Source organism: Pelophylax lessonae (assembly GCF_965119305.1).
Source record: "Pelophylax lessonae genome assembly, chromosome: 2".
NCBI classification, from domain to species: domain Eukaryota; kingdom Metazoa; phylum Chordata; class Amphibia; order Anura; family Ranidae; genus Pelophylax; species Pelophylax lessonae.
The window spans coordinates 381,281,713-381,309,224 of NC_138769.1; the positions used below are offsets into that span (position 1 = coordinate 381,281,713).

General features: G+C 41.2%; 1 protein-coding gene across 2 annotated transcripts in view; it reads left to right on the plus strand.

The window, feature by feature from the left end:
• The window catches only part of USP32 (ubiquitin specific peptidase 32), a 781,032-nt gene that overhangs the window by 666,332 nt on the left and 87,188 nt on the right, over window positions 1-27,512 (plus strand). For both annotated transcript variants that reach the window (XM_082245728.1, XM_082245729.1), the window contains 4 exons: window positions 6,147-6,306; window positions 21,015-21,169; window positions 22,148-22,229; window positions 27,084-27,158. In XM_082245728.1, coding sequence (XP_082101854.1) covers window positions 6,147-6,306; window positions 21,015-21,169; window positions 22,148-22,229; window positions 27,084-27,158 — 472 coding nt within the window. The remainder of the gene's footprint in view (window positions 1-6,146; window positions 6,307-21,014; window positions 21,170-22,147; window positions 22,230-27,083; window positions 27,159-27,512) is intronic.

Sequence of the window (27,512 nt, forward strand, 5' to 3'; positions counted from 1 at the left end):
AAAATTCATATATATATATATATATATATATATATATATATATATATTTTTTTTTTTTTTTTTCTTTTTTACATATGTAATCGTTTTTTTTTTTTTGCCCCTTAAATTCCCACTATAGTGGGTTTTGTCTTTTGTGTATAGTAATTTGGGATGTGGGGCCTAAAACGTTCTCCCTTTTAACAGATTTCCCACATTATCTGCATATTTTGTATGTTTGCCCACTTACAAATAAATTAAGGGTCTATAATTTTTCCCATAGGTATATTTTAAATGATAGAGACAGAATATCAACCAAAAATACAGAAAAAAAACATAGTACAAATGTTATAAATTGAGTTGCAGTTCAGTGAGTGAAATAAGCATTTGATCCCCTAGCAAAACATGACTTAGTACTTAGTGGAGAAAGTGGTGGTGGTGCCCGCCTGGTTCCTGGAGGGTTTTGTGGTGAACGCTGGTCCCTCCCTGGGATGGTCGGACCCCCCGGTTCCCCTCCTTCCTTTTAGGCACCCCTTCCCTGTGCATTGGTGGTCCCTGTGGGTCATCTAGTTCCCCATTCACCCCCTCCCCTTCTTTCATGGGGTAGTGTGGCGGTCTTGGCTGGGGCTGGTCGCTGTACTGGTGATGAGGGGGTGCACCACCAGTGACTAGGTTATTGGCTGGGGGGGGGGTTTGTACCTGGTAGGGGCTCCTGCCTGGTTCCCCCTTTCCCTTCTGTGCCTTGCCTGGGCCCCAGGGATCCCTCCCTTGCCACCATTTTGTTGTGGCCTGTATTGTGTATAGGCCGATGGCCATGTTTGTGTGGTCCGACTGCCATTTTGCATTAGTCCGGAATTGCAATCAGCAGCGACCATTGCAGTGGAGCCTTCTGGGCAGCGATTTCAGCCGTGGGAGCCCCTGCTTATCCCCTGGTGCTGCCTCCTGGGTCTCCTCCCTTCCTGAACACCACATGTGGAGTACATTTTATCCTGGTGCTACCAGTGACTGTCTTCTGGGGTGGTGAGTCTGGTGAGGTCCTCCTTCTCCCTGCTGTAGGATCGTGGGGTGCTCTGTTGCTAGCGACCAGGTGGTGTTACCATCGTTGTGGGGATGTCCCATAGCAGTGTTTTTGCACATTTTGTGGGGGTCCCCCTATTCCTCATGGAATCTTTGGAGCACACATTTCCCCATTTGACCCCCTCTGAGGCTGCGGGGCCTTCCAGGTCCCAACCATCCATTGATGCGGTCCTGGAGTCCTTTGTGTCCCAGGTGGAGGTGGCTTTTATGAGGCGGGGTAGGAAAAAGTGCCCCCTGCCTCATCTGTCTCCTCAGATCCTGAATCTGTTTCGGCTGCCGCGGACGTGGCCCACCCTGAGGGGTCTGCGGCCACGGCCCTGCTTTTTCAGACGTGCAAATGATTCCTCCTTACCTGTAGCCATGCACGAAAAGGCGCTGGCGGACGCACTGATTGTGCCTGTGTGGGAGACTTTAAAAATGGAGGACGCAGCTGAACTGCGGGGGGAGGCACTGGTCCCCTTTGGCACTCACAAGCCTTCTAGAGCAGCAAAGGGGTTTCCTTTCCCCTCCTTTTATCAAAGGTGTGTCGCAAAAGAGTGGGAACGTCCAAAATGTCCCTTTGTGGTCCCTAAGCGAATAGCAATGAAGTACCCCTTTGAGGAGTCCCTCTTTAAAAAGTGGACTGTTCCACCGGTGGTGGATCCCTGGTTTCCAGGTTAAATAAGGCAACCATGATCCCAGTTGAAGAATCGCTGGTCTTTAAGGAACCGAATGACAGAAAAGCGGAGGCCCGAAATATGTTCCCAGTTTCGGGATCGGCACTTAGACCGGTCATCACCATTGCCCTTATGTTGCAAACTCTGACTGAGTGGGCTAAACCTTTACGCCATTACCTGGAGGGTGAGTAACTCCCCTGGCCTTTGCGGAGCTGGCGGACCAATTGGTCCAGGGACTTCAGTTTATCTGTGATGCTGCTTTGGATGCAGCTCCCCTGGTTTCTAGGCTCTCTGTTTCGGCAGTGGTCTTTGGGCGTGTTTTTTGGCTCAAGTGTTGTTCTGCGGACCAGACCTCAAAAAAAAAAAAAAAAAAAGAGAAAAAACCTTAACTGATTTTCTTTCTCAGGGAGATCGCCTGTTTGGAGCTACCCTGGATGACATGATTAAGAGTCTCACGGGGGGGGGGGGGGGGGGAGAGTACTTTTCTTCCGCAGGCTGGTAAAGGTAAGGAACTTCGTTGTAGACGTGGCCCGTCCTTCTCTGGCACAAGTTTTTTTTGTCCCTCAGGGTCAGCTGACAAGGGTTCAAAGTCTTTTAAGGCCTCTTCGGGAGGATTCAAGCAACCTTGGTCTGGCAAGCCGAGAGTGGGATTCTCCAGACTCGTGGACAAGGCTCCCTCTGCATGAAGGTGTGCCTGGGGTGGGGGGAACGTCTTTGCTAGTTTCCGGGCCCGTGGACCTCCTTGGTGCAAGACAAGTGGGTCCACGGAACGTTTTCCGGGTTTTTTTTTTCCAACCTGTTCATGGTCCCAAAGAAAGAGGGCAAGGTGCGTCCAATTCTGGATATCAAGGCCCTGAACTGCTTTGTGCGGGTACAAAAGTTCAGAATGGAGTCCACTCGCACGGTGGTGGAATTCCTGCTTCAAGGGTATTTCCTTCCTCTATCGACATCATCATTTCCTTATACATTCCAATATGTGTCTGTCACCAGCGCTTCCTCTGCTTTGCTGTGGGAGAGGAGCATTATCAGTTTGTGGCATTACCCTTTGGTCTCGCTTCTGCTCCTCGGGTCTTCACAAAAGTATTGGCCCTGGTGCTGGCATTGTTACGTCAACGATCACAGTGCTGGGCTACCTGGATGACCTTTTCCTGTGAGCGGAGTCCCTAACGGCTCTGGTGGACAATGTGGTAATCACTATACAGACTCTGAGTGAGTTCCGCTGGCTTCTGAATTATCAAAAGTCTGCTCTGGTTCCTTCCATGAAGTTGGACTATCTTGGTCAGACTCTGGACTCAGCTCTACCCAGACTATTCCTTCCTCTGGACAAATTCCAGGAATTGCATGCTGCGATTCATCTCCTGCTGTCCAGCAGGGGGTCATCCTTCGAGGCAGTCCTGTTTGCACAGTTCCATACGAGGTCTCTGCAAAGGGAGATCTTAGCCAAATGGGACAAGTGTTCAAAGTCTCTGGACAATCAGAGCTGGCTGAGCCGGGCAACAAAAGGTTCTCTGGTCTGGTGGTTTTGCTGTCCGGCTCAATGCAAATCCTTTCTCCCCCTTGATTTGGACAGTGGTCACCACGAATGCCACTCTGTTGGGGTGGGGGGGGGTGTACTGGGCCGGATCTCCGCTCAGGGTGTTTGGACACTGGAAGAGTCCATAATCCCGATCAATATCCTGGAACTCCGAGCGATCAGACTGTGCCTGAATCACTGGATGGATTGCCTTCAGGGGTGTCCAGTATAAACTACCGTGGCTTATGTCAATCACCAGGGTGGAACAAAAAGTGTGTTGGCAGCTCTTGAGGTGGCCGGCGTTCTATGGTGGGAGGAACGCTTCATTCTAGCCCTCTCTGCTGTACACATTTCCGGGGTAAAAAATTGGCAGGCATATTATCTCAGTAGACAGGCGCTTGACCAATGGGATTGGTCCCTTCATCCAGATGTGTTTCATCAGTTGTGTCCCTGGTGGGGCACCCCTGAGGTGGATCTGTTGGTGCCCCGGCTCAACAGAAAGGTGCAGAGGTTTGTGGCACTGTCACGGGATCCTCTGGCGGATGCCATAGAAGTGTAGGTGGACCCATGGGGCCAGTATCGTCTTCCCTCCTCTCAAGCTTCTGCCGAGACTCTTGCGCAGGGTCAAGGTGGAAATTCCGGTCATTCTAGTGGCTCCAAACTGGCCTCCCCTGTATTGGTATGCCGATCTAGTGTGGCATGTTGCCAACGTCCCTTGGAGATGGACCCTCAGGCAGGATCTGTTGTCCCAAGGGCCAATCTCCCATCCTGCTTTACGGTTGCTGGCTTTGACGGTTTGGCTGTTGAAAGTCAGGTGCTGAAGGATAGAGGTTTGCCTGGGTCTGTGATTCCAACACTGTTGAAAGCTAGAATGTCTACAGAATTTGGCTTTGGGTACCATCAAGGGCCAGGTGTCGGCCTGGGCGGTCTTCTTTGAACGACCATTGGCCACGCACTCCCTGGTGCATACCTTTATTTAGGGGTTCGACATTTGACTCAACCAGTGCGGTCTCTGCTACCACCTGGGATCTCAACTTCTTGCTTTGTCCTCCAGAAGCCTCCCTTAATATTCAGGAAATTCCCCTGCTTACACTGTTGCAGAAGGTGGCCTTTTTGGTGGCAATCACCTTTGCGCGCATGGTGTCTTAATTGACGGCATTATTTTGTCGCACCCCTTACTTGGTGATCCACAAAGATAAGGTGGTTCTTTGCCCCTGTCTGTCGTTCCTTCTAAAGTTGTCTCTGAATTCCATTTGAATGAGGACATTGTGTTGCCTTTCCTGTGTTCTAGGTCAAAGCATCCTAAGGAAATTGCGTTGCATGCCCTGGATGAGGTTCAGGCAATTCGGGTGTATCTGGCAGCTACAGAATCTTTTAGGAAGTCAGACTCACTATTGTGCTCATGGATGGACCTCGAAAAGGACTGTCTGCTTCTTCTGCAACCATTTCAAGATATATCAGACAGACGGTGATTCAGGCCTATTTGATCAAGGGTCAGGTTCCTCTTTTCCCTGTGGAGGCAAATTCTACTAGGGCGCTCAGTTCTTCTTGGGCCTTCCATCATAAGGCGTCTGTGATGCACTGTGCAAGGCGGCTACCTGGTCGTCAGTGCACACTTTCACAAAATTCTATAAAGTGGATGTGTTGGCATCTGCGGATATCTCTTTTGGCCGCAAGGTTTTGCAGGCTGCTGCTTAGAGGGTTTGCTTGGAGGAGTTATTTTCAGCTGGGCTCCAATTGCTTTTTTGTTGAGTTCCTGTCACCTGGTTGGCTACGGTTTAGCGTTTGGGAATTTATTTGCTGTTCCCACCCCTCATGTTTAACACTGCTTTGGGACATCCCACGGGTCAAGATTCTCAGGAGCTGTGTCCGTCAATGAACGAAAGAGAAAACTGAATTTTTGACTTACAATCCATTTCTCTGATGTGCATTGACGGGCACAGCACTTGCCCCCCTATGGAGTTGTAATACTTCTGATATTGCTTGTGATGAAATGAGTACCTATAGCAGAGAGAAGAGTATACCTCATGGGACTGCCCTTAATCATAGTCAAGACTTTTTTCTGCCTAGTGCCCTACTCCTGTAGGGAGCAGTATAACCCACTGGTCCAGATTCTCAGGAGTTGTCTGTCAACGAACATCAGAGAAATGGATTTTATGGTAAGTCAAAAATCCCATGTTTACTTACTGATCTGCATCTCAAGTTATAACATTTGTATAGTGTTTTTTGGGGGTATTTGGTTGATTTTCTGTCTTTAGCATTTAAAATACACCTATGATTAAAATGATAGACCCTGCATTTCTTTGTAGGTGGTTAAACTTACAAAATCTGCAGGGGATCAAATAATTATTTGTGTGTGTATGTATGTGTATGTGTATATATATATATATATATATATATATATATGTGTGTGTATATATATATATATATATATATATATATATATATATATAAACATTTCCTGGAATATTATGTCATTCTATACTGAATTATGATCATGCCTGCGCATTAAGGCACTGATGGAAGCAGCCATTTATTACTTCCATGGTAGTGGTTCATTGTGTAGAACTAAAATACTTTTTAGTAACTCAGTGAGTACCTTCAGCCTTACTGCTCAAAACTAGTATACAGCACAGGAATCAAGGCACACCTGCTTCCATCAGGGAAACAGGGCTGCTTATGTTGAACTGCTAAGACCAAACAAAGATATTGCAATCGGAGCTTACACAGAACTGAGGTCTGTCCCTGATTCCATGTGACAGAAATAGGCCAATTACGTGTAGGGGTTAAAATGTGTTGGAACCTTTTCTGTCTATATTGTATACTACAACTATTTAGAAAATGTTAACTGTGATTTAAATGTAAATTTATTGTAAAAAGATGCTTAAGCTTAGTTTTTTTTTTTTTTTTTGTTTTTTTATTAGGTAATCCGAAATAGTAAAACCAACCTCCCAGAACTGGAGCTCTTTCCGTGTTATTTGCTTTTCTTGAGACAGCAGCCTGTGACCCGCCAACAACAGTCTAACATCTGGGTGAATATGGGTATGATGAGCCTAAGAATGTTTCCTCAGCATTTACCCAGAGGTAATGTAAGAATGCAGCAAGAATGGGATTGCACTTTTCATGCCACTGTAATGCCTGCTAGCTCTGCAGCCTGCATTTTAAATTCATGGGGCTTTAGCCTATGGTCATGCACAAGAATTTTATTTTTTATTTTTTTTTAAATCAAACATAAAAATTAGTGTAAATTGCAGAATGTTTGCAATCTACAGGTGCATCTCAAAAAATTAGAATATCATCAAAAAGTTAATTTATTTCAGTATTTCAATTCAAAAAGTGAAACTTGTATATCATATAGAATCATTACACACAGGGTGATACATTTCAAGCATTTCTTTTTTTTAATTGTGAGGATTAGGACTTACAGCTAGTGAAAACACAAAATTCAGTATCTCAGAAAATCACAATATTACATAAGACCAATTAAAAAAAAAAAAAAGGATTTTTAATACATGTTGGCATACTGAAAAGTATGTCCATGTACAGTATAGTATGCATTTTGTACTTGGTCAGGGCTCCTTTTGCATGAATTACTGCATTAATGCGGCGTGGCATGGAGGCGATCAGCCTGTTGCACTGCTGAGGTGTTATTGAAGCCCAGGTTGCTTTGATAGTGGTCTTCAGCTCGTCTGCATTTCTGCATTGTTGGGTCTGGTGTCTCTCCTCTTCCTCTTGACAATACCCCACACATTCTCTGTGCGGTTTAGGGTCAGACGAGTTTGCTGGCCAATCAAGCACAGTGATACCATGATCAATAAACCAGGTATTGGTACTTTTGGCAGTGTGGGCAGGTGCCAAGTCCTGCTGGAAAATTAAATTGGCATCTCCATAAAGCAGAAGGAAACATGAAGTGCTCTAGATTTTCCTGGTAGAGGGCAGCACTGACTTTGGACCTGATAAAACACAGTAGACCAATACCAGCAGATGACATGGCTCCCCAAATCATCACTTACTGTGGACATGTCACACTGTACTTCATACAACTTGGATTCTGGGCCTCTCCGCTTTTCCTTCAGATTCTGGGACCTCGATTTCCAAATAAAATGCAAAATATACTTTCATCCAAAAAGAGGACTTTGAACCACTGAGCAACAGTCCAGTCCTTTTTCTAGTTAGCCCAGGTAAGACGCTTCTGACGTTGTCTCTGGTTCAGGAGTGGCTTGACAAAAGGAATACGACAGTTGTAGCCCATGTCCTAGATATGTCTGTGTGATGGCAGCTCTTGAAGTGCTTGAACCAGCCATAGTCCAGTCCTTGTGAATCTCCCCCAAATTCTTGAATGGCCTTTGCTTCACAATCCTCTCAAGGATGCGGTTATCCCTGTTACTTGTGCACTTTTTTCTACCACACTTTTTCATTCCACTCAACTATCCATTAATATGCTTGGATACAGCACTCTGTGAACAGCCAGCTTCTTTAGGAATGACCTTTTGTGACTTACCCTCCTTGTGGAGGGTGTCAATGACTCTCTTCTGGACAACTGTCAAGTCAGCAGTCTTTCCCATGATTGTGTAACCTACTGAACCAGACTGAGAGCTCAGGAAACCATTATAGGGGTTTTGAGTTAGAGTTGACACCATGAGTCTACAATATTGATTTTTTTCACAATATTCTAATTTTCTGAGATACCGAATTTTGGATTTTCAGTAGCTGTAAGCCATAATCATCAAAATTAAAAGGAAAAAATGCTTGAAATATAATGCTCTGTGTGTAATTTATCTATATAAAATATTAGTTTCACTATTTGAACTGAATTACTGAAATGCATTACCTTTTTGATGATATTTAAATTTTTTTAGATGCACTTGTATTTTTGGAATATTTTCATAATCGTAAAAATGTATTTACTCATTTTATGTTTTCAAAATTTCTATATATACCTGTAAGTGACGTTATTTGCTTGCTATCGCCAGTCATAAATAGATGCATCTTTGCATTTGATTGGTGGCTGTGAGGAAGCAGTTGCCTGGTAAGATCTTGGTACCTAATGTTTTTTTAATATAGAATAATTAAAGGCTATAACTATCCAAACTTGATATATTTCAGTTATTGATGTTGAAAAGTATAACTAATGGCAAAACCCTTTAGGGAGATTCGCCCTCTCTATTTGTCCTGGTGACCATTTTGATCTGACTTTACACTCTCTGACTCAGTCGCATCAAAAGTCAGATCAAAGTAGTGCAGGTACCTTTTCAAAGTCGCTGAAACTTTAAGTCGCATAGATTGGAACGGTTGCTATTGAAATCAATGGGCTGTGACTTGTCATGCGACGTTGTGTCCAAAGTCACATGACAAGTTGAACTAGTGAAAACAGAGCCTAAAAGAAAATCCCAAATTTTTAGTGATCATCAGAACTGCAATAGAAGAGAATCTTCTAGTTGGGGACACTACTTCTGGTGACTCCGGTGACTGCCAGGGATTTCCCTCAGTTTGGAGGGCAATCCTTTCACTTCCTCTTGTGGCTGTGAAACAGGAAGTAAATGAAACTCCACCCAATGGACACAGATGGCAAAAAAAATAAAAATAACTGTCCGGTTCCCTCCTTTCCCTTGCTGTATCCAAAATGAAAGAAAGAAAGAAAAAAAAAAAAGTTTGCCTTTGTTTCTACTTTAATAAAGTAGGCAAAGTTGTATTTTTTGAGACTAAGGGCTATAGCCAATTTTTATGTCATCTGTGTCCCTTTGGGGAGATTTCTCTTCACTTTCTGTCCCATAGCCAAAACAGAAATTGTGAAGAAATACCTCCAATGTAAAGAAATCCCTGGTTGTCAACAGAACTAGTTTCCCCATTGGAAAATTTCCTCTCTCTATTCCTGTTCTGCTGACATCCCAAAATTTGAGATTTTCTTTCACTTTTAGTCTCAATTATAATGGTAAATATGCCACGTAGAAAGGGTGAATCTCACCGACCATGCCACAGACGGCAAGAAAATCCTCACCAATCTACACTCCCTCTCCACTCTATCCAAAACTTGAAAAAAAAAAAAATCGCCTTTGGTTATACCTTAAGGCCAGCTATAACTTTTATAATAATCTACCCAAACTTGTTCTTGTGCAGACTGTAGGTCTCGGTGTTCAGTGGTGCTGAAAGAGCCAGTTTAATATTTGATTCCTTGGTTGTAGAGAATGAAGCTAAATGTCTTTCTTTTGGCATATGTGGCTTATTTTACCTTTCAACCAAAACTAAATTTTACTCTTCAGTTTTTGACCAGACCAATTAAAAGCTTGTTTAAATTTAAAATTAATCTTGGTGACTTTTTTTTTTTTTTTTTTGCTGTGCGCTAATTATTGTCAAATCAGTGATTAATCTTGGGTTAAAAAAAAATGCTTTCTTGCTGTAATCTTACAACTAATCCTCTTACCTTAATTGCTTTTTCTTTTTTAAGGGATATTATGTTGCAGTGTGGGGGTATTGTTAAGGTAACATTGTTGCTTTGCTACTCAGAATGCTGTTTTGTGTAGCATTGTGTGAAATTAGGAAATTAGTATAAAGATATTGCATGCCTTTATCCAATCTTGTATAAGTTTTCTCAATATATTGTTACATATAAACATTTTTTTACATTTGTAGTACTGTATCTTGTATAAATGTATATTATATTTTGACAAAAAAAATGTACTGTTTTGCATATTTTGTACAGGGTAGCCTATTTTATATACAGAAATTATATAAATACAAATTTCTGCACTTGGCGACCTGATTCTGTATTGCTTTGCGTTAAATATTCACCTGTATTTCTTTAACTTTATGCCACATAAAATGAACATGGGGAAATAATAAGACACCCATACCGTAGAGAACAATAGTTATGGAGAGTCATTATAAATTAATGTTCTAAAGTGTTTGGAGGTTTCCAGCTGTTTATTGGTTTGTAAACATTTTATGTTCAGGCATCATCAAGAATAGCAGATGGAATTATGTTAGCTAAAAGCTTGAAAACACTCATTCTCAGGAATCTCAGTGAGGGTTTCTTGTTCTGGTCTCTGCAGGACAAAAGTAGGCCTTTATACATGTAAACATTTCTATGTCACTTGGAAGACATAGAGCTTTTGTATGTTTTCTAGCGGCTATGCAGGCTGCTCATGCCGGGAAAGACACTTTTTTGAGGTGTATTTCAAAGGTAACATTTAATCCATACAAATGTAAATGTTTATACAAAATAATCAGCAGCATTCTTATTTTTTGCTACTGATTGCTTGAAAGAGAAACCAATGATTTTGGGTCAATTACATTTTTAAGTTTATAAGCTATATTTTACCATAATGATGTTTAAAGTGTTACTAAACCCAGATCCTGCATTCAATATTTCTGGTCTCCTACAGTACACAGAACATGGAAATGCAATTATTTTAGTAAATATAAACTGATAAATACCTTTTCTCATCACCTGTATATAGTATTTAGAGCAATCTTGTAAATTGTATCAGGGAGTGCTGGTAGTTTGTAGGAGTCGTTTTAATTTCTCCCACGATTGTCCTCTCAGGCTTAAGACCCTCAATTCTCTGTCTGAACATGTCTGGACAGTGCTGATTGTCCCTGTGCTGATCACATGTACCCTCCCAAGAAAAAAAAAATCATCCATCTATCAAGATGTGGCATCCCACCCACTGTGTTCTTTTTTAGTTACTGGGCATAGAGGAGGGAGGGAGGGACTGGGCTGTCATTTAGGGTCAGTATACACACATGCGTGATGTTAATACCATGTGACCTGGATAGCTCAACTAAAGCCAGGAAGTGTTCTCTCCAGCAATAGTGACCAAACTGAGCATGTGCTGCTGATCTACACTTATTGTGCTTATCTGGACTTGTCCAGAGTGAACTTGCAGGATGGGGGGATTTGTGCATAGAGGATCACACAGTCTTTTTACACAATGCAGAGGATTAATCATTTAAGTTGCACAGTAATTATAACAAGCATGCTATTCTGCATCTTTAGACAGATTTTACTGTTGTGGGTTTAGCAACACTTTAATATCTGTTTTTTTTTTTTTTTTTTACTTGTATAAATGCAACCTTTTTTGAAATAAATATTAAATACACAAAAAAGCATTCCCTGAGCACTATGGGTTATCTAAAGAGAGAACACAGCACTAATTGTTTTTCTTTCTATTAAAAACCTCAGATGGAACCATATTGCTTTGCCCCTTTTGGAGCCTGGCATGGGTTTCCTAACTCCTGATGATTCTCCTGTGGAGTTAATACTGTGGCGCTTTTGGGCTGCAACACATTTGAATGTGTTGCAGATACTGTGAAGGGGGCAGTGCTGCATCTTAATTGGGTATGTTGCACACACCATGGTAATCTTACTGTACCACACTGGCCTGTGCTGCAGGCCCCCAGGTGGTTATATGCTGCACTATTGTATGTTGGCACTGAGTCAGGTAAGCACAACTTACACTGCCTTCCCATCTTCTCAGTGTAAGGATAGCTCCTCGACACAGCCTGGTTTGAGACATTTTCTCTTTGCTGCTGCTTAACGGTGATATGGACCAATATACCCTCCCTTGCGTCTGCAGATGATTTGTGAGTAGTTAGATTTATGTAGAGCTTCACTATTTTACAATTCTGTAGCATGTCAAATCATAGGCATAAAGGAAGCAGTCCCTCTGACCTTTCCAGTTTATGATCCATTAACTGCTTTTAGACTGGCTTGCATTGTTTTCCCAAGGACTTGACATGGGCAGCCCTGAACTTTGTCCTGTTTGAGACTGTATGCACCTCTGAGTCTTCTCTGGCTCCATCTGTCTTGGCTCACTTTCTGCTTTATCCAGAAGAATATTTTCTGTAGCTTTTTCAGATTTTATTTTACATCTCTGCCGAAGCTGCGTGCATACTTCTACGCCTTTTCCTTCAGAGTCTCTCTCTGATTTGCCTGCAGCTGCTTAGTGCACTCCACTGAGGATGATGAGGTGTACTGTCTATTCTTTTTTGGATGATTTTGTACCTGAGGAGGTTCAGGCTTCTGGTTTCACTCCTAAGCTTAAAGATACCATTATGGTTCTTATTAATGTAGTGCATACATGTCTAGATATTGCACATACTACCTCTGAATTCCCTAAAAGTATTAGTTTGGGCTCACTTAAAATTCCCCAACCTGCCCCTAACTTTTCCAGTACACTTGTTGCTGAATCCTGTTTTGTATACTTCTGGCCAGCTTTTTTCTCCCAAGAATTTTTATGGACAATAATTGAAGAGGTGTTTATAAGGAGTAGGCTTTTCATATTCTGGTTCCTGCCACTTCTTGCCTTAATAAAACACTGACTGTTCTTGGTAAAGTCCTTCCATTGTTTAACGATCCAGTTGACTGCAAACAAGTTCCTATTTTCCCTTACTGGGCCTGCCATGCAGCCTCTTAATGCTTTCATGTCTATTTGATGTAGACCAAGGAAATGACTAAAGCCCCTGAGTTGATCCTGACTGATCATTTGATTTTAAAACCATTGGAACTCATGCCTGTTGCCTTTTGCAACTGTATTGATGGCTTTGTGGCTATTGTATGTTTAATTTCCAGAATGGGCCACCTGTCTGTCCATATGTGGGGGGATTCTTTGGCTTAAAAGTTAGTCTGCAGGACAACAGTGAATAAAGCTTATTGTTGGAGAACTCTTCTTTGTTGCCTCCTTGGACAACATCAGCAAGGATGTCACTGGAGAAAAGAGCACCCCTTTGTTTCAGCAAAGGAATGTCAATCTCAGACTGGGAAACCCTCTATTTCTGAGGCTATAAAGAGCTCCTTTCGTTTCTCCCAGACTGCCAAATCCAGTTCTGGGAATTAGCTTTTTGGCAAACTTTGGACTCTCAAGCCTACCAAGGATGCAATCAAGTCCTCCTTACAATGAGGGGACATCTGTTTGTCTTTGAGACCACCTGGATAAAAAGTATCTCCAATGCATGGGCAAAGGGCATGGCTACAAGTTAGAATTACAATCTCTACCTCCACCCCGCTTCATGTTGTCAAATCTACCAACCTCTCCATAAAGATTACAGACCTCCATCCTGCTCTGGCACTTCTTTCTTACTGTTGTTCCAGATAAAACAAACAAGGAACATACTAGTGTTGTGTTAGAATTGTGTTTTTTTTAAAGCAAAAATACAACTCATTTACAGCAAGGTAAAGAGCTATGGGCTCATTTGAAGTGTCCAAAGTACGGCATGACAAGGAGCCCCCTGTACAGTACTTCTCTCTCAAGCTGCTTGAGAAAGGAGCAGGGCCCTGAAACACGTTGCCTGGGAAGTACTTTATCTGAGGGCATCCACGCTGCAGTGTAACAATGGCCAGAGAGAAGTATTTAGGCTCCCTTTCGTACATCCTGAACTCTTCTGATAAGTCCATTGCCGTTTACTTTACTGTAACTGGGTTTTTTCTTTTCTTTTTTTTTTGTTTTGTTTTTAATTAAAATTACAGTTTTTAACACAAGGCCTGCACCTCTTTATTTTGTTTTTTCTCTGCTCCAGTTTAGGTGGTCACTGATCTTGGAGGTATAATCTCAAAGAACCGATCAACCATGCTTGATTAGTCAATCCTTGAAAAACCACGCTTTATATTCATCATACCTGATTATTTACAATCAATTATTAATAACAATCATATAATAATAAAGTGCAAAAGTGCCAATATCTTGCAAAAAGCGCCAATAATATAAATGTGAACATTTAAGTAAATACAATTAAGCATAAAGTGCTATAAACATTAAACTCCTGGAAAAAAGTTATTGTGTAATGTCCTTAATCACCAATGTGATTCAGACGTGCAATATTATCTTGTATCACTCCTCAAAATCCTCCACAGGATGTGTCGTGATGTTGCGCTTTTGTCCACCACCAATATATGAATTGTCTACTTACCAGAGGTAAGTATAGATCTCACATAGGTTGGGTGAGGGAGACCCTCAAACTGGGCAAATGCTCTTCACCAGGACCAAAATGATGAACCGCATTAAGGGGGACAAGACAAAAAGGCTTCCCTAGTGTAGAAGGTTAAAATGTATTTAAAAATACAAGTATTAAAATAACTTACAATGTTGCAAGTAAGTAGAACTCTGAACGAACAGCAGAGACGCCAATTGCGTTACACCTGTGTTTCAACCGGCGGAAATTGTTTCACGTTACCGCGTAACCCTACGCCTTTGAGACGTCTGCCGTTATCAGGAGTCATGTGATCGGACATGTCAATTCCTCATATTTATACAAGCCACCGAGAAAGGATATTCAATCCACGTCAATCCTGGCTGGAAACCATCAAATAGGGATCCAGATCCCCCGCAGACCAAACCCCTATTTATAAAGTCTAAACTGATAGCCATATTAAATAAAATTAATGAATTATTTATTTATGAATGGGAAATCGATTCCTCCAAAACCATAAAGGATATAAAAATATATAAATTCCCTTCAACGATCCCAATAATATTACCGCTTATTCGTTGTGCAACAAAGCACTTATGAGAGGATACCAATTATCTAATATACATTTTTGGGGAGATGCTCATTCTAAACCAATAGAGCTCCCTCCAGTGGCCACACGAAGATAACACATGTAACCCAAAGTGTCATCTTTCTGAAAGTAAATAGTAACATGCAAGCACCATCTAGTGGTGATATAAAGGAACCTACCCGAGCCTAGTGTGGAGGTATCCACATTGGATTGTTGGATATATTTATCTATTGGATATATTTATTTATTGTCACAATTATGTCTAATCCCATTTGGGATGATAACTGGCTGTAGGAATAAAACTATTCCTGTCTGTTTCCTTGAAAAAGGTTTTCGTGTCATGTGTCCATGTGGGTTACAATATGTGGGACGTACCACACGAAAACTAGCAGCTAGAATAAATTAACATCTAAACAATATCAGAAAGAGGTTCCCAAAACATAGCATTTCCAATCACTTTGGAACTCACCATAATAGTGACCCGAATTTGGCCACTTTTTATGGCATTGATAAAATTGAACCCCATTAGAGGGGTGGTAATATGAAATAAAAAATCTCAAAGAACGAGAGGGAATGGATTTTTGAATTGTGTACCTTATGTCCAGCAGGAATGAATGTAGATATCAATTTAAATTGCTACAATTCTAATTATTAAAATGTCCAAGGCGTTTCAATCATGGCCATTTTTATTGGCTATCTCCACACTAGGCTCGGGTGGGTTCCTTTATATTACCACTAGATGGTGCTTGCATGTTACTATTTTTTTTTTTCAGAAAGATGACACTTTGGGTTAGATGTGTTCTCTTTGTGTGGAGGGAGCTCTATTGGTTTAGATTAACATCTCCCCAATAATTTATTATTTTTATATATATATATATATATATAAAATTTTTTTTTATATTAAGGATAATCAATCTAATAGTTATTTTATGTTTTAGATAATTGGTATCCCCTCATAAGTACTTTGTTGCCCAAGGAATAGGCGGTTATATTATTGGGATCATAGGAGGGAATTTTTATATTTTTATATCCTTTATGGTTTTGGAGGAATCGATTTCCCATTCATAAATAAATAATTCATTAATTTTGTTTAATATGGCTATTAGTTTAGGCTTTATAAATAGGGGTTTGGTCTTCGGGGGGTCTAGATCCCTATTGGATGGTTCAAGCAAGGATTGACGTGGATTGGATATCCTTTCTTGGCGACTTGTATAAAAATGAGGAATTGACGTGTCCGATCACATGACCCCTGATGACGTCAGATGTCTGATGAAACGTGTAGTGTTAGGGGTAATGGGACACATCATTTCCGCCGGTTGGCTGCTGTTTGTTCAGAGCTCTACTTACTTGCAACATTGTAAGTTATTTTATTACTTGTATTTTTAAATAAATGTAACCTACTGCACTATGGAAGCCTTTTTGTCTTGTCCCCCTTGATGTGGTTCATCGTTGTGGTCCTGGTGAAGAGCATTTGCCCAGTTTGAGGGTCTCCCTCACCCAACCTATGTGTGAGATCTATACTTACCTCTGGTGAGTAGGCAATTCATATATTGGTGGTGGACAAAAGCACAACATCACGGCACATCCTGTGGAAGATTTTGAGGAGTGATATAAGATGATAATGCACGTTTAAATCACGGTAATTAAGGACATTACACAATAACTTTTCTGGGAATATAATGTTTATAGCACTTTATGCTTAATTGCATTTACTTTAAATGTTCACATTTATATTACTGGCACTTTTTGCAAGATATTGGCACTTTTTACACTGAATGTACTTTATTATATGATTGTTATTAATAATTGATTGTAAATAATCAGGTATGATGCATTGAATATGAAGCGCGTTTTTTTATGGATCGACTAATCAAGCATGGTTGATCGGTTCTTTGAGATTATATCTATTTAGACCTTTTGGCCTTCTAACCAGCAGCTCCATTTATATATTTATATTTTTTTGGCACATGTTTATTAGTCAATTAAAGTAGGGTGCACAGGTAGTGGATATATATTTATAATAATTATAATATATTCCAATTTATATTTTCACTGATCTCGGAGGAGCTGCATAACTAGTGTATATTTTGCCATTGATGGTTACAGATGGGCAGAGGGGCAGACCGGGTCTCACATTTTATGTGTGCTGCTTATATGTGTTTAGCTATTGTTCCCGAAAGGAAAGGTTTCCAGGTTTCTACTCAAACCTATCCACAATTCTTCAGGTATAAAACTACCCCAATGTCTGTATTTGGGTGCAAAAAATTAACTGCCTCCCTCCATTTGGGAGATTTTATGGCCTCTGTGGACATCAAGTATGCTTACTTGCATGTCTCCTTCTTTCCAGTGTATCAACACTACTCATTTGCTGTCCAACCTTTTGGTCTGTAAACTACTCCTTGAGTATTCACCAAAGCTAGCCCCTGTTCTCATTGTGGTCTATCTGGATGACTCGTTGCATGAGAGAGCAGTCAGCTCCGACCCTGTCTGATTATGTCCAAAGGGACTGTTCAGACTCTTCAAATGTTTGGTTGCATTCTCAACCACCTGAAGTCAGTGCTGGAAATACTCATTGCTTGGAGTATCTAGGTCCCCTTCAAGATACTGCTTAGTCCACACTTTTTTTCATCTACAAATCTAAGTCTGGACTCTCTGCTCCCATGTTTGGACCCTCCAGTTCAGGGGGAGTCCATCTCAATGCTTTTGCATGAGGGCCCTGGGCTTAATGGTGGCCTTATTTGAGGCAGTCCAGCATGCTCAAATCCAGGCCAATCCCATTGCATATTCTGGCAGTGTGGGACAAAAAGGTCTCTCTGGCCTGGTGGCTCACAAATCTGGCCATAGAGCAAGAAAAAGCCTCCCTTTCATCGTTCTGGAAGACTCTTACAAAGGTGCTAATATAAACAGGCAAAAAATTTGGGGGAGCATACCCATGTATTTCTAAAGCTGCTGCAGCTATGAACCAAAAGACATGTATATTAAAAAAGAATAGCGCGTAAATGCAAAAGAAATAACTACCAAATCTGAAGACAATCCATAAATAAAAATGGGGGTTTGGTCCCACCATATGGCCATATCGTGCTCAAGCCCACTACTGCGTCAAAGTACCCCATTATCAGTGGGTCCTACACTATCCATGAAAAAGAGATGAATCCAGCCTAACCCTTGGAGATAATACTCCTTGCTGGGAAGGATGTGCAAATGCACTACAGGGGACTCCTACTATATCCACTAGATGGTGGACACTGATTGAGTACAGGTGTGTGTGGGGGGGTGGGGAGGGTTGCTCAACCTCGATAGTCTGGTCAGACCGAATACATAATAAACATTTGTTTTTTTAATAAAGGTGCTAATATGACAGGCTGGGGAGGAGTCCTAAACACCCTATCAAAACAGATGACTTGCTCACCTGAGGAAGCCAGTCTAAGTACTGTAGCTCTAAGCAATTTGGTTGCTCCTTCAGCGCTGGACCTGTTAACTGCAAAGACATCTGATCCAGATTTAGTCAGACAGTGCTATAGTAGTGCCATACGTCAACAATCATAGAGAAACTAGAATTGTCCAAGGGAAGTTGGCCAAATTCTTACTTGGGCAAAACTTCAGGTTCCAGCCCTGTCTGCCATGCATATTTCAGGTCTGCAAAAGATGGCAGGCTCACTTCCTCACTGATAGCATATGTACTAATCACCTCATGCGGTGGTTTTTCAGGACCTCTGTCACAGGTGGTAATTGCCAGATGTGAACATCCTGACTTCCAGATTCAACAACAAACTGAGCAAGTTTGTTTCCAGACCCAGGGATCATCTAGCCACAGCAGTGTGTGCTCTAATGACTCTGTGGAAAGAGTTCTCCCTAATCTGAGCTTTTTTCTCTCCTGAAGCGCTCCCCTGTAAATGGAGGGCAATGCTGGTGATTTTCATTGCACCGAATTGGCTCAGGCAGATGTGGTACTGAGATCTTTTTAGACTCCTGGCAGACACCTTAGGACTCTCCCAGTCTAAATAATTGAATTTACCACCTTGCTTCACAGTTGCTGGCTTTGATGGCATGGATGTTGAATCCCAGATCCTAAACTACAGGGGTCTATTCAAATTGGTTATTGGTATGCTCCTTAAAGCTAGGATATTGACCTCTCACAAAAGTCTACCATTGCTCCTAGAAAGCGTACTTGGCATGGTGCAAAACAAGAACGTTTCATCGTAGAAAATACTCCATAGGACTTATCCTGACCCTTTGCCAGTCCAATCTGGACTTGGCCTTGGGTACTATCAAAGGTTAGATCTCTACTCTAGCAGTTTGTTTCCAAAGACTGCTTTCCTCTCATTCAGTATTCAATAAATTTTGGGCACCAGTCTCCCTGACTTGCAGCTGCAAGCTCCAAAGTGATAAACACTTCCAAAAAACAATAACTAAATTGTGCCATGCTTATATCAGAATATATACAAGTAGGTTTATAAATAATCAACTGTGTCTATATTTCCCTCAATAAGTCCCCGTTCACACTAAGGCGACCTGTGAGGCGACCTGGTCGCCTCACAGGTCGCCGTAGGTCGCCTCCCATAGGGAAGCTGCGGACCCGTTCTAATAGGAGCGACACAAGTCGCTCCGACTTAGAAAAAGGGTCCGGAGCTTCTTTGGGGCGACCAGGAGGCGACCGCCATAGACTTCAATGTTATGAAGTCCGTGGCGGCCGCTCCGAGGTCGGAGGTCGCGGTGCGAAGTAGCGTCGCTTGCATGTGAACGGGGCCTAAGTGTATGCCTTTAAATTACCACAAAATAATATGGATATATTGCCACAAATAAACAACAAACCTTCAAATAACATCAGTTAGTGAAAAATGTCCATATGTGATAATCCATCAATTCAATTGGGGTGCTTCCAGTTCATGCAAGGAAATTTGCCTTCTCCCAAAAGGAAGGACCTCCACTGAACCCCTAAATGTGTCTGCTCACGCTAATAGTTGACTTTTATTACAAAGGTCATCTGCAAATAATAACACTTGTACCCAGATGGCAACAAAATCACTCCAGGCAACGGAGGTCTTCAGCATAAACTACCATCCACTGGTGAGTTTCCAAGAACTCTCTCTGGCACAAGCATGATTATAGGATCCCTCAATATTGCTCTCAAAGAAAATAAAAACATACCATAGTGTTCTTCGTTTGCTGTTAAGTAATAATGAAAAATGCACTCACATAGTGTTGCAGATAGAATTACTTAGTACAGCACATCCCCAAAGCTGCAATGAAGATGAGCCGCTCACAGAACCAAGAGAAAAGATCACTCTACTCTGTAAACAGCCAACTCTCCCTCAGACTCCCCGGCTCTGCCCAACTTATTTTGTCAATTGTGACATCTTCAGGGGCAGAGAGATGCATATTTTCCCAAGGAAATTAGAAACTTGCTAATAATGTAAAGCTCCTATCTGCCATGAAAAAGAAAAGAAAAAGTTGTATAATGTGAGGGTAGACTACAAAATATTAAAAATTTAACACATATAACTGAGACATCGCCAAAATGCAAAAAAAAACCTTGTGAAACTCGAGGGGTTTTGGGGAAAAAAAGGCCTGGGGACTCAATGGTAATGAAAAATTAAGAAAAATCTATTTCTTGCAGTTCATTAAAGTATATGTGACACCTTACCTTGTAAAACAAGCTATTCAGTTTAAAAAAGAAATGCAAGGCAAAACATTTGTGTATATACATAAAATGATATATAAATTAATTTCTTTCTTTTTCATAAGTAACCCTATAACCTCTGTTCTTAGCTGCATGAGGGGCTTAGAGAGCTGAAGGTGCAGAATGCAAGCAGGGAGTGCCAGCAGGAGGCAGAGAAACTGCAGTAAACAAGTCTAGCCATTGATGTACAGGCAAGCTGTGCTTCAAAGTAGAAAATTGACCACGCTGGGACTAATGTGCTTCAAAGCCTGTCGTGGTCAATTTTAAAAAAAAGAAAGTAGGAGGACTGGCATGGTCACCTGGTATTGCCAAAGTAATATAAAGAGAACAGGATACTTTTTCATAAAAGTATGTGATAACACAGACACATATTAATATATAGAATAAATGTGTCCTTTTTTTCATAGTGGCATGCCAAATACTTAAAATTTCTTCCTAAAATGTCCTTATTTGTTACTAGATATGGAAAAAAGGAGTCCTGCAGACTCTTGTACCTGTATACAATTAAAAGAAGAATGTAACTAGCTGTGTAATTTAGATGTGTGATGCGCCAACAAATCTTAACATTGTGGTGATAGGAACGAGTATGCATGTCATGTTTCTTCTCTATGAAAACAGGAAATGTGCCATCTCCAAATGCTCCTCTGAAGAGAGTCCTGGCGTATACTGGGTGCTTTAGCAGAATGCAGACCATAAAAGAAATCCACGAGTATCTTTCCCAACGACTGCGCATCAAAGAAGAAGACATGCGATTGTGGTTGTATAATAGTGAGGTAATCAGTGATTGTTTGAATGTATTCTGCTTTGTTAAAATGTATCTAAATCCAAATAGTTTTTATTTTAGTTTGGATAGAGGGAATAGATAGAACTGTGTTTTTATTGCGGTTTGTGTCCAAGCTGGAGATATTCGTCCTTTTTTTTTTTTTGTCTGAGTGACCATTGTAACCTAAACAGCGTAATGGAAAATCCAAAATGTTATAGTTGTTAGGGGCACAAGTGGTGAGGAAAAATATTGCAATGAGAAAACCTGTCCAGTCATTTCTAAGAGAACTGTTTCCCTCACAGAAAAAGCTGATGGGTTAAATCCATTTCTACGCTATCCAAAACTCAAAAAAGGTGTGACTTCAGAAATGTTTTAATGCTATATAGCTACCAAAAAATATTTCCAAAAAGTATTTTGGGCAGTAAATTTGAATTTTGTCAAGATAGAATCTTAAGACTGTTGCTTAGTAAGATGTTCACATTACCAAGGGGTCAAATTAGGAGGAAGTTGCACTTGTGACCTTCTGCACCAACAATATTATTTCACGCTGCCATTGCTTCTTTTACCCGCATACATATGTGTCTGGCCCCAATGTTGCTATTCTTTCCTGAATCTTCTTTTAGCACAAAAGAAGAACATTTGCATTGAATATCAGATGCTGTCTGAAAGAAAGGAATTTCTGTGAAGTACATATGATGACCTGTGTTCAAGGTGGGGGGGCACTGTCCTGAAAAGAGGGAGTGGAGCTTAGGGAGCTGCGGGGTGGTACAACCCTTCCTCCTTCGAAACCCAACAGGCATCTACTTGATCCCTGGTATTGGGCAACACTTTTATGTAGACTTGTCCATCTAATTAAATTCCTGCTTTGTTTTCTCAAAAGTCTTTTTTGCAATGTAGGGATGTAGACTTAAGACTTTGTACTAACCTTTGTGTATATTTGTATTTGTATATGGAATGTCCACTCAAGTATTTAATTTCTTTTCATTAGAACTACCTCACTCTCTTGGATGATGAAGACCATAGACTAGAATATCTTAAAATTCAGGATGACCAGCACTTGGTAATAGAAGGTAAATTTTGTAAATTGTAATAACAGCTAGATTTAGGAACACATACGTATAGTAGTAGGAGCTTCAATACTATGGCTACCTTCAATTGTGTTTGTGATTCTGTTGAGTACCACATGGTTTATTCAACAGCTGTACAGCGTGCAGAGCCTGCATAAACACCCTCCCGGGATCCACAGCTACTGTGTACAGCCCCCCGTTGAGATGAATTGGAAGATGTAGCTACATGCAGTTATGCTCGGGGGTTTATGTAAAGCCCTCACACGCAAACTGTGTATGCTCTGGGCACAGATGGTGTGCGTTCTGCCCATACGCTTTATACTACCCCTGGTGCATAACATGCGTACGGCAGCATCTTCTTATTCAGTGCTTTTATAAACTCTAGTGCCAAAAGGTCTTTTGAAAAGGAACTTGTTGGGATAGAATTATACAATCAACAATTGCTGGCCCCTTCTTTTTGAAAGTGCATGCTCCCAGTTTGTCATCCTTATCTTTCCATTTTTATCAAGCTTTGAGACATTACATTTTGTGACTCAGTAAGTAATGACACCTAAATTAAGATGATTAGTCCACAGCATGCAGTTTCAAAGACAAGTTCACAGTGACAGCACCCATATCTCTCTCTGGACAGGTTCCCTTTAACTAATATTGGTAATCCTTCTATACCCCTGATACTTCAATGACTTCCTCTCCTTGGGAAGTTAAAATTCAACATTATGGCTTCCTCTAACTGAAGAGTTATTCACACAGTTAAAGCTTCAGCCCCGGAGAGTAAGAGAGGAGAAACCACAAGCGCCTCTAAGTGTAGCAGTAAAAACAAATGTATTACACGAGGATAAAAACTACTCACAATGGTGGGTAAAAACAAGCATGTGATGGCAAGAGGTAGTCCTTTCACTTCCGCAAACGAGGTGGTGGTCCTTTGGAACGATGTTTGGCATCGGATGTAGGCAGTAGAATTCACCCTGGTTTGAACTGAGGTCTTCCCTGGTCTGCTGGAGGCTGTGACTCATCCATCTGAGGGCCTGTGACGTCATTTCCTGGTTGTGGCGTGTCGGACTTACGACAACACGTTGCGGAGCATGCGCTCCTTCTTCAGGCCGTCTTATTTTTATTTTTTTGTCAGCCCCAGAGAGTAGCTGCTGAACTTGGGAGCTGCGCAGTCCTGTAACACTCATATATGTGCTCACATAAAACTGAACTCCAGTTTTTGATATACTTTACATAGTTTGTTTGGTCTAACTTTGCCCAAACATACTATGTCCCTCACTGACATGTGAGGCCTCTGGATGTATGGTATAAGCTGTATGTAGCTGAGGGCTACATACAGCATACTGCACTGTGTTCCAGGTTGTAGCTGAGACTTTCTGTCTCGTACCCGAAACACAGGTATGTCTATTTGATTGGCGCTCAGCCATTCAGAGAAAGCAATGTATTCTAGCAATTAATACAAAGCTTCCTCTGATTAGCTGACTCCGAGGTTGTGACATCAGCAGCCCGCCTTTCTGACTCCTCAATCAGAAGAAGCTTTGTATTCATTGGTAAAATACATTACTTTTTCTGAACAGCTGAGTGCCCATCAGACAGACCCTACTGTGTTCCCGGTATAAGACAGGAAGTCTCGGCTCCAACCCGGAACACCGTGCAGTATGCTGTAAGTAGCCTCAGCTACATACAGTTTATACCGCACATCCAGCGTCTTCATATGTTAGTGAGGGACATAGTTTATTTGGGTCAAGCTGGCCCAAACAAACTATGTAAACTATATCAAAAGCTGGAGTTCAGATTTAATACCACACTACATCCACTAATATGAACACATACTATATTAGCCACACAGTATGAGTAAATTGTTTCTGGGGCTATGCATTAAATATGCAAGTAAAAAATTGCCTTTTCACTTGCTGTTATGGCACTGATACACTCTGGTCTGTACTAAACATCCAACAGTCCCTGTTACTACGTTCTGGAGATGAGCGTGCACATCAGTGAAGGGGACGCACATAAAACATGCAATGCACAAAAAGGACATGTCACTTTGCTATATGTGAAGAATCTGAGACATGCCATGAATTATAGTAAATACAAGAAACACCGCCAAGCATATGTGAAACACATGGGGCATTTCCCAGAATATTCCAGTGGAATACTGGTCTCTTGCAGAGACCTAATAATAAAAACATGGAAAACTTTGAAAGAAACCTGCTAAGCACGTGGAACATTGTGCCTGGCACATACAAAGAATAAGAATAATGATAATTTAGATCAGGCTGCTAGCAGGCTTTAGAACTTTTTGAAGCTTGTTGAAAGCCTGCTGAAGCCTTCCAGCAGCTCGCTTAAAGTAGCAGTCATCACTCCCCTAAGGATCTGTGTTCAGCATTTACAAACTGGAGCTGAATGGTACTTTAAAAGCTTCAACAACGCTTGCCGGAAGCTCCACAAATACTTTGTCAAAGCTTGCTGTTCACACTGCTCTTAAACAAGGTGAAGCCTGTGTGAAACAGTGCTTAATCCTGAACTCTAAATCCTTTATAAATAGAATAAAAAATAAAGGTTCCAACACTGCTCCTAGGGGTACACCACTAATAACCTTAGACCATTTAGCATGGCCCCTATGCTTACCTATATGCAACTCTACCCATAATGCCTTAGCACCATTAACCTGTCCATTAACAAAATCCTCTTTCAAAATCATTTTTAGATCACTTCTTACATAGAAACACCACAACCTTTTGATTTTACCCTGTCTCTCTGAAATAGCATAGCTAGGAATATTAATATCACATGAAAAATGAAGCCAAGATTCAGCAATACCAATTAAATCATAGTGCTATTCATGCACCAAAGCTACCAACTCTCCTACTTTGGTTGCCAGACTTCTGGCATTGGTGAACACACACACTTTTAAGTTCATTGTTGCATTTTGCACTTGTATTTACTATGTCTTTTTTGTAGTATAAATGGTACTGTAATTGCCAATGTTTGTAACATGGGAATTTCCTCATACCCTGCTATATCCCTCCTGCCATTTCCTCCATTTCACCCTCTATTAGTGTCTGATCCTGGTCTTGCCTCCCTACATGTACAGTGGCAAGGGAAAGTATGTGAACGCCTTGGAATTAACTCACAACAATAGACAGACACAATGTCCTAAAGCTGATAACCCGCTAATGATTCTAATTGAACCCATAGACGAATTACTTCAACAAAAGCTAGTAGAAGTCAGTAGTTTGCATGCCTGAAATCCAATTAAGGAAATGTGTTTGAGGGTGTGGTACCTTGATAAAAGACATTTAAACATTTTAAGATTGCTGGTCAAGCTCTCTGAAGTCATATGATAAAGAGAAGTTGATCTGCATAAGACTGGGAAGGGATACACCCCAATCTCAAAGTGATTAGGCATCCATCAGTTGACAGACAAATTATCTATAAATAGAGACAGTTTAGTACTGTAGCTTAGTTTCCTAGAAGTGGGTATCCAGCCAAGATGACTCCCAAGGAACACCGCAGAATCCTCAATTATTTAAAGAAGAACCCACGAGTAACAGGTTTAAAGACCTCTCTGGAACTGGCGGACATCCCTGTTCATGAGTCTACCATGTGTAAGCCTTCGAACAGGCAGGGTGTCCATGGCAGAACATCACAGAGGAAGCTGCCGCTGCAAAAAAACAAACAAAAAACATTGCTGCGCTCTTGAGGTTTGCCAAACAGCCCCTTGGCAAACTGAAATGATACTGGGAAATACTTTGGCTGACTGATGAAACAAACATGTTAATTGTTCAGGAAGAATACTCAGCACTATGTATGTAGCAAAAAGGGCACAGCTTGCCAACCTTAAAACATCCTCCCAACGGTGAAGTATGTTGGAAGGAACATCATGAATTGTACTTGTTTCCCTGCCTCCAGGTCTGGATCACTTGCCATCATCGAGGAGAAAACGAACTCCCAAGTTTACCAAAATATCCTACAGGATAATTTAAGGGTGGCTGCCTGCCAGCCGAAGTCGTAGTATAAAAGTTGGTTGGTGCAGCAGGACAATGACCCTAAGCATCTTAGAAATCCACCACAGACTTCTTTCAGTAAAAGAAAATGTGCCTTTTGGGGTGGCCCAGTCAGAGCCCAGACCTTAGCCCTATAGAAAAGCTGTGAAATGACCGCAAGCGAGCCGTTCACACCTGACATCCTACAAATGTGTCTGAGCTGTAGCAGATTTGTAAAGAGGGATGGTCAAAAATTCCTCCTGAACATTTTGAAGGTCTGATTCAGAGCTACTACCGATGGCGCTTTCTTGAAATTATTGCTGCCTAAGGAGGTCCAACCAGGTATTAACTCCAAGGATTCACATACTTTTTACTCCAGCACTGCGAATGTTTAATAGGTGCGTTCAATAAAGACATGAGTAATTATAATTGTTTATATGTTATCAGCTTAAGCACACTGTTTGTCTGTTGTGACTTAGATAAGAATTAGGTCCTTTTTATGGCAAGTTACTGCAGAAAACCAGTTCATTCTGTACTGTCACTGTAGATGTGCATGTTTAATTACATGGGGATGGCTGCTGGCCCTGTCAGCCTGTCATTTCTTTGATTAGGGCTTTCTGCCTGTTGCTTTTCGCAGGAAATCCCGTTGAGTGTCCTGCAGGAAATCATTGTTGGTACTTAACACTGGTGTGGATGAGGTCCAAAACTCCTGTGTTTTTAACTCCACCTATTCAAATCCACTTGCGAGTTTTATGACATACAGGGTGCTGCCATATTTGGACTGACAGAGGCACACTTTTTTAAGGTGCATGAAACTTTTTTGCTGTTATTAAAAATTTCTACTTATTTACTGTTGGCACTGTTTTGTTTTTTTTAGTTCGCAACAAAGACATGAGCTGGCCAGAAGAAATGTCATTTATTGCAAATAGCAGTAAAATAGATAGGCATAAAGGTAAGTCTACAAGTTGATTAGTGCAATTTCTTTGGGCTTGAATAAACAATATTAAGTGAAATAACCAAAGTGGTTTATACAAACTAAAACTGTGTTATTCTTAGTGCGTGTTGATGTTATTATTATCACTGGTAATATTGGCCCTTGTATTTGTTGCAGTAGTTTTAAACCTATAGTTCATATACCTATTGAGTTAAAGTGTTACTAAACCCACAACAGTAAAATCAGGCTGCACATGCTCATTTTGGTGTGTTATGCTAGAGAGTTTTTTTTTTTCCTTGGGAGAGTGCATGTGATCAGCACAGGGCCAATCGGCACTCCTCTTACAAGCTTAAGCAGACACTGGTACATGTC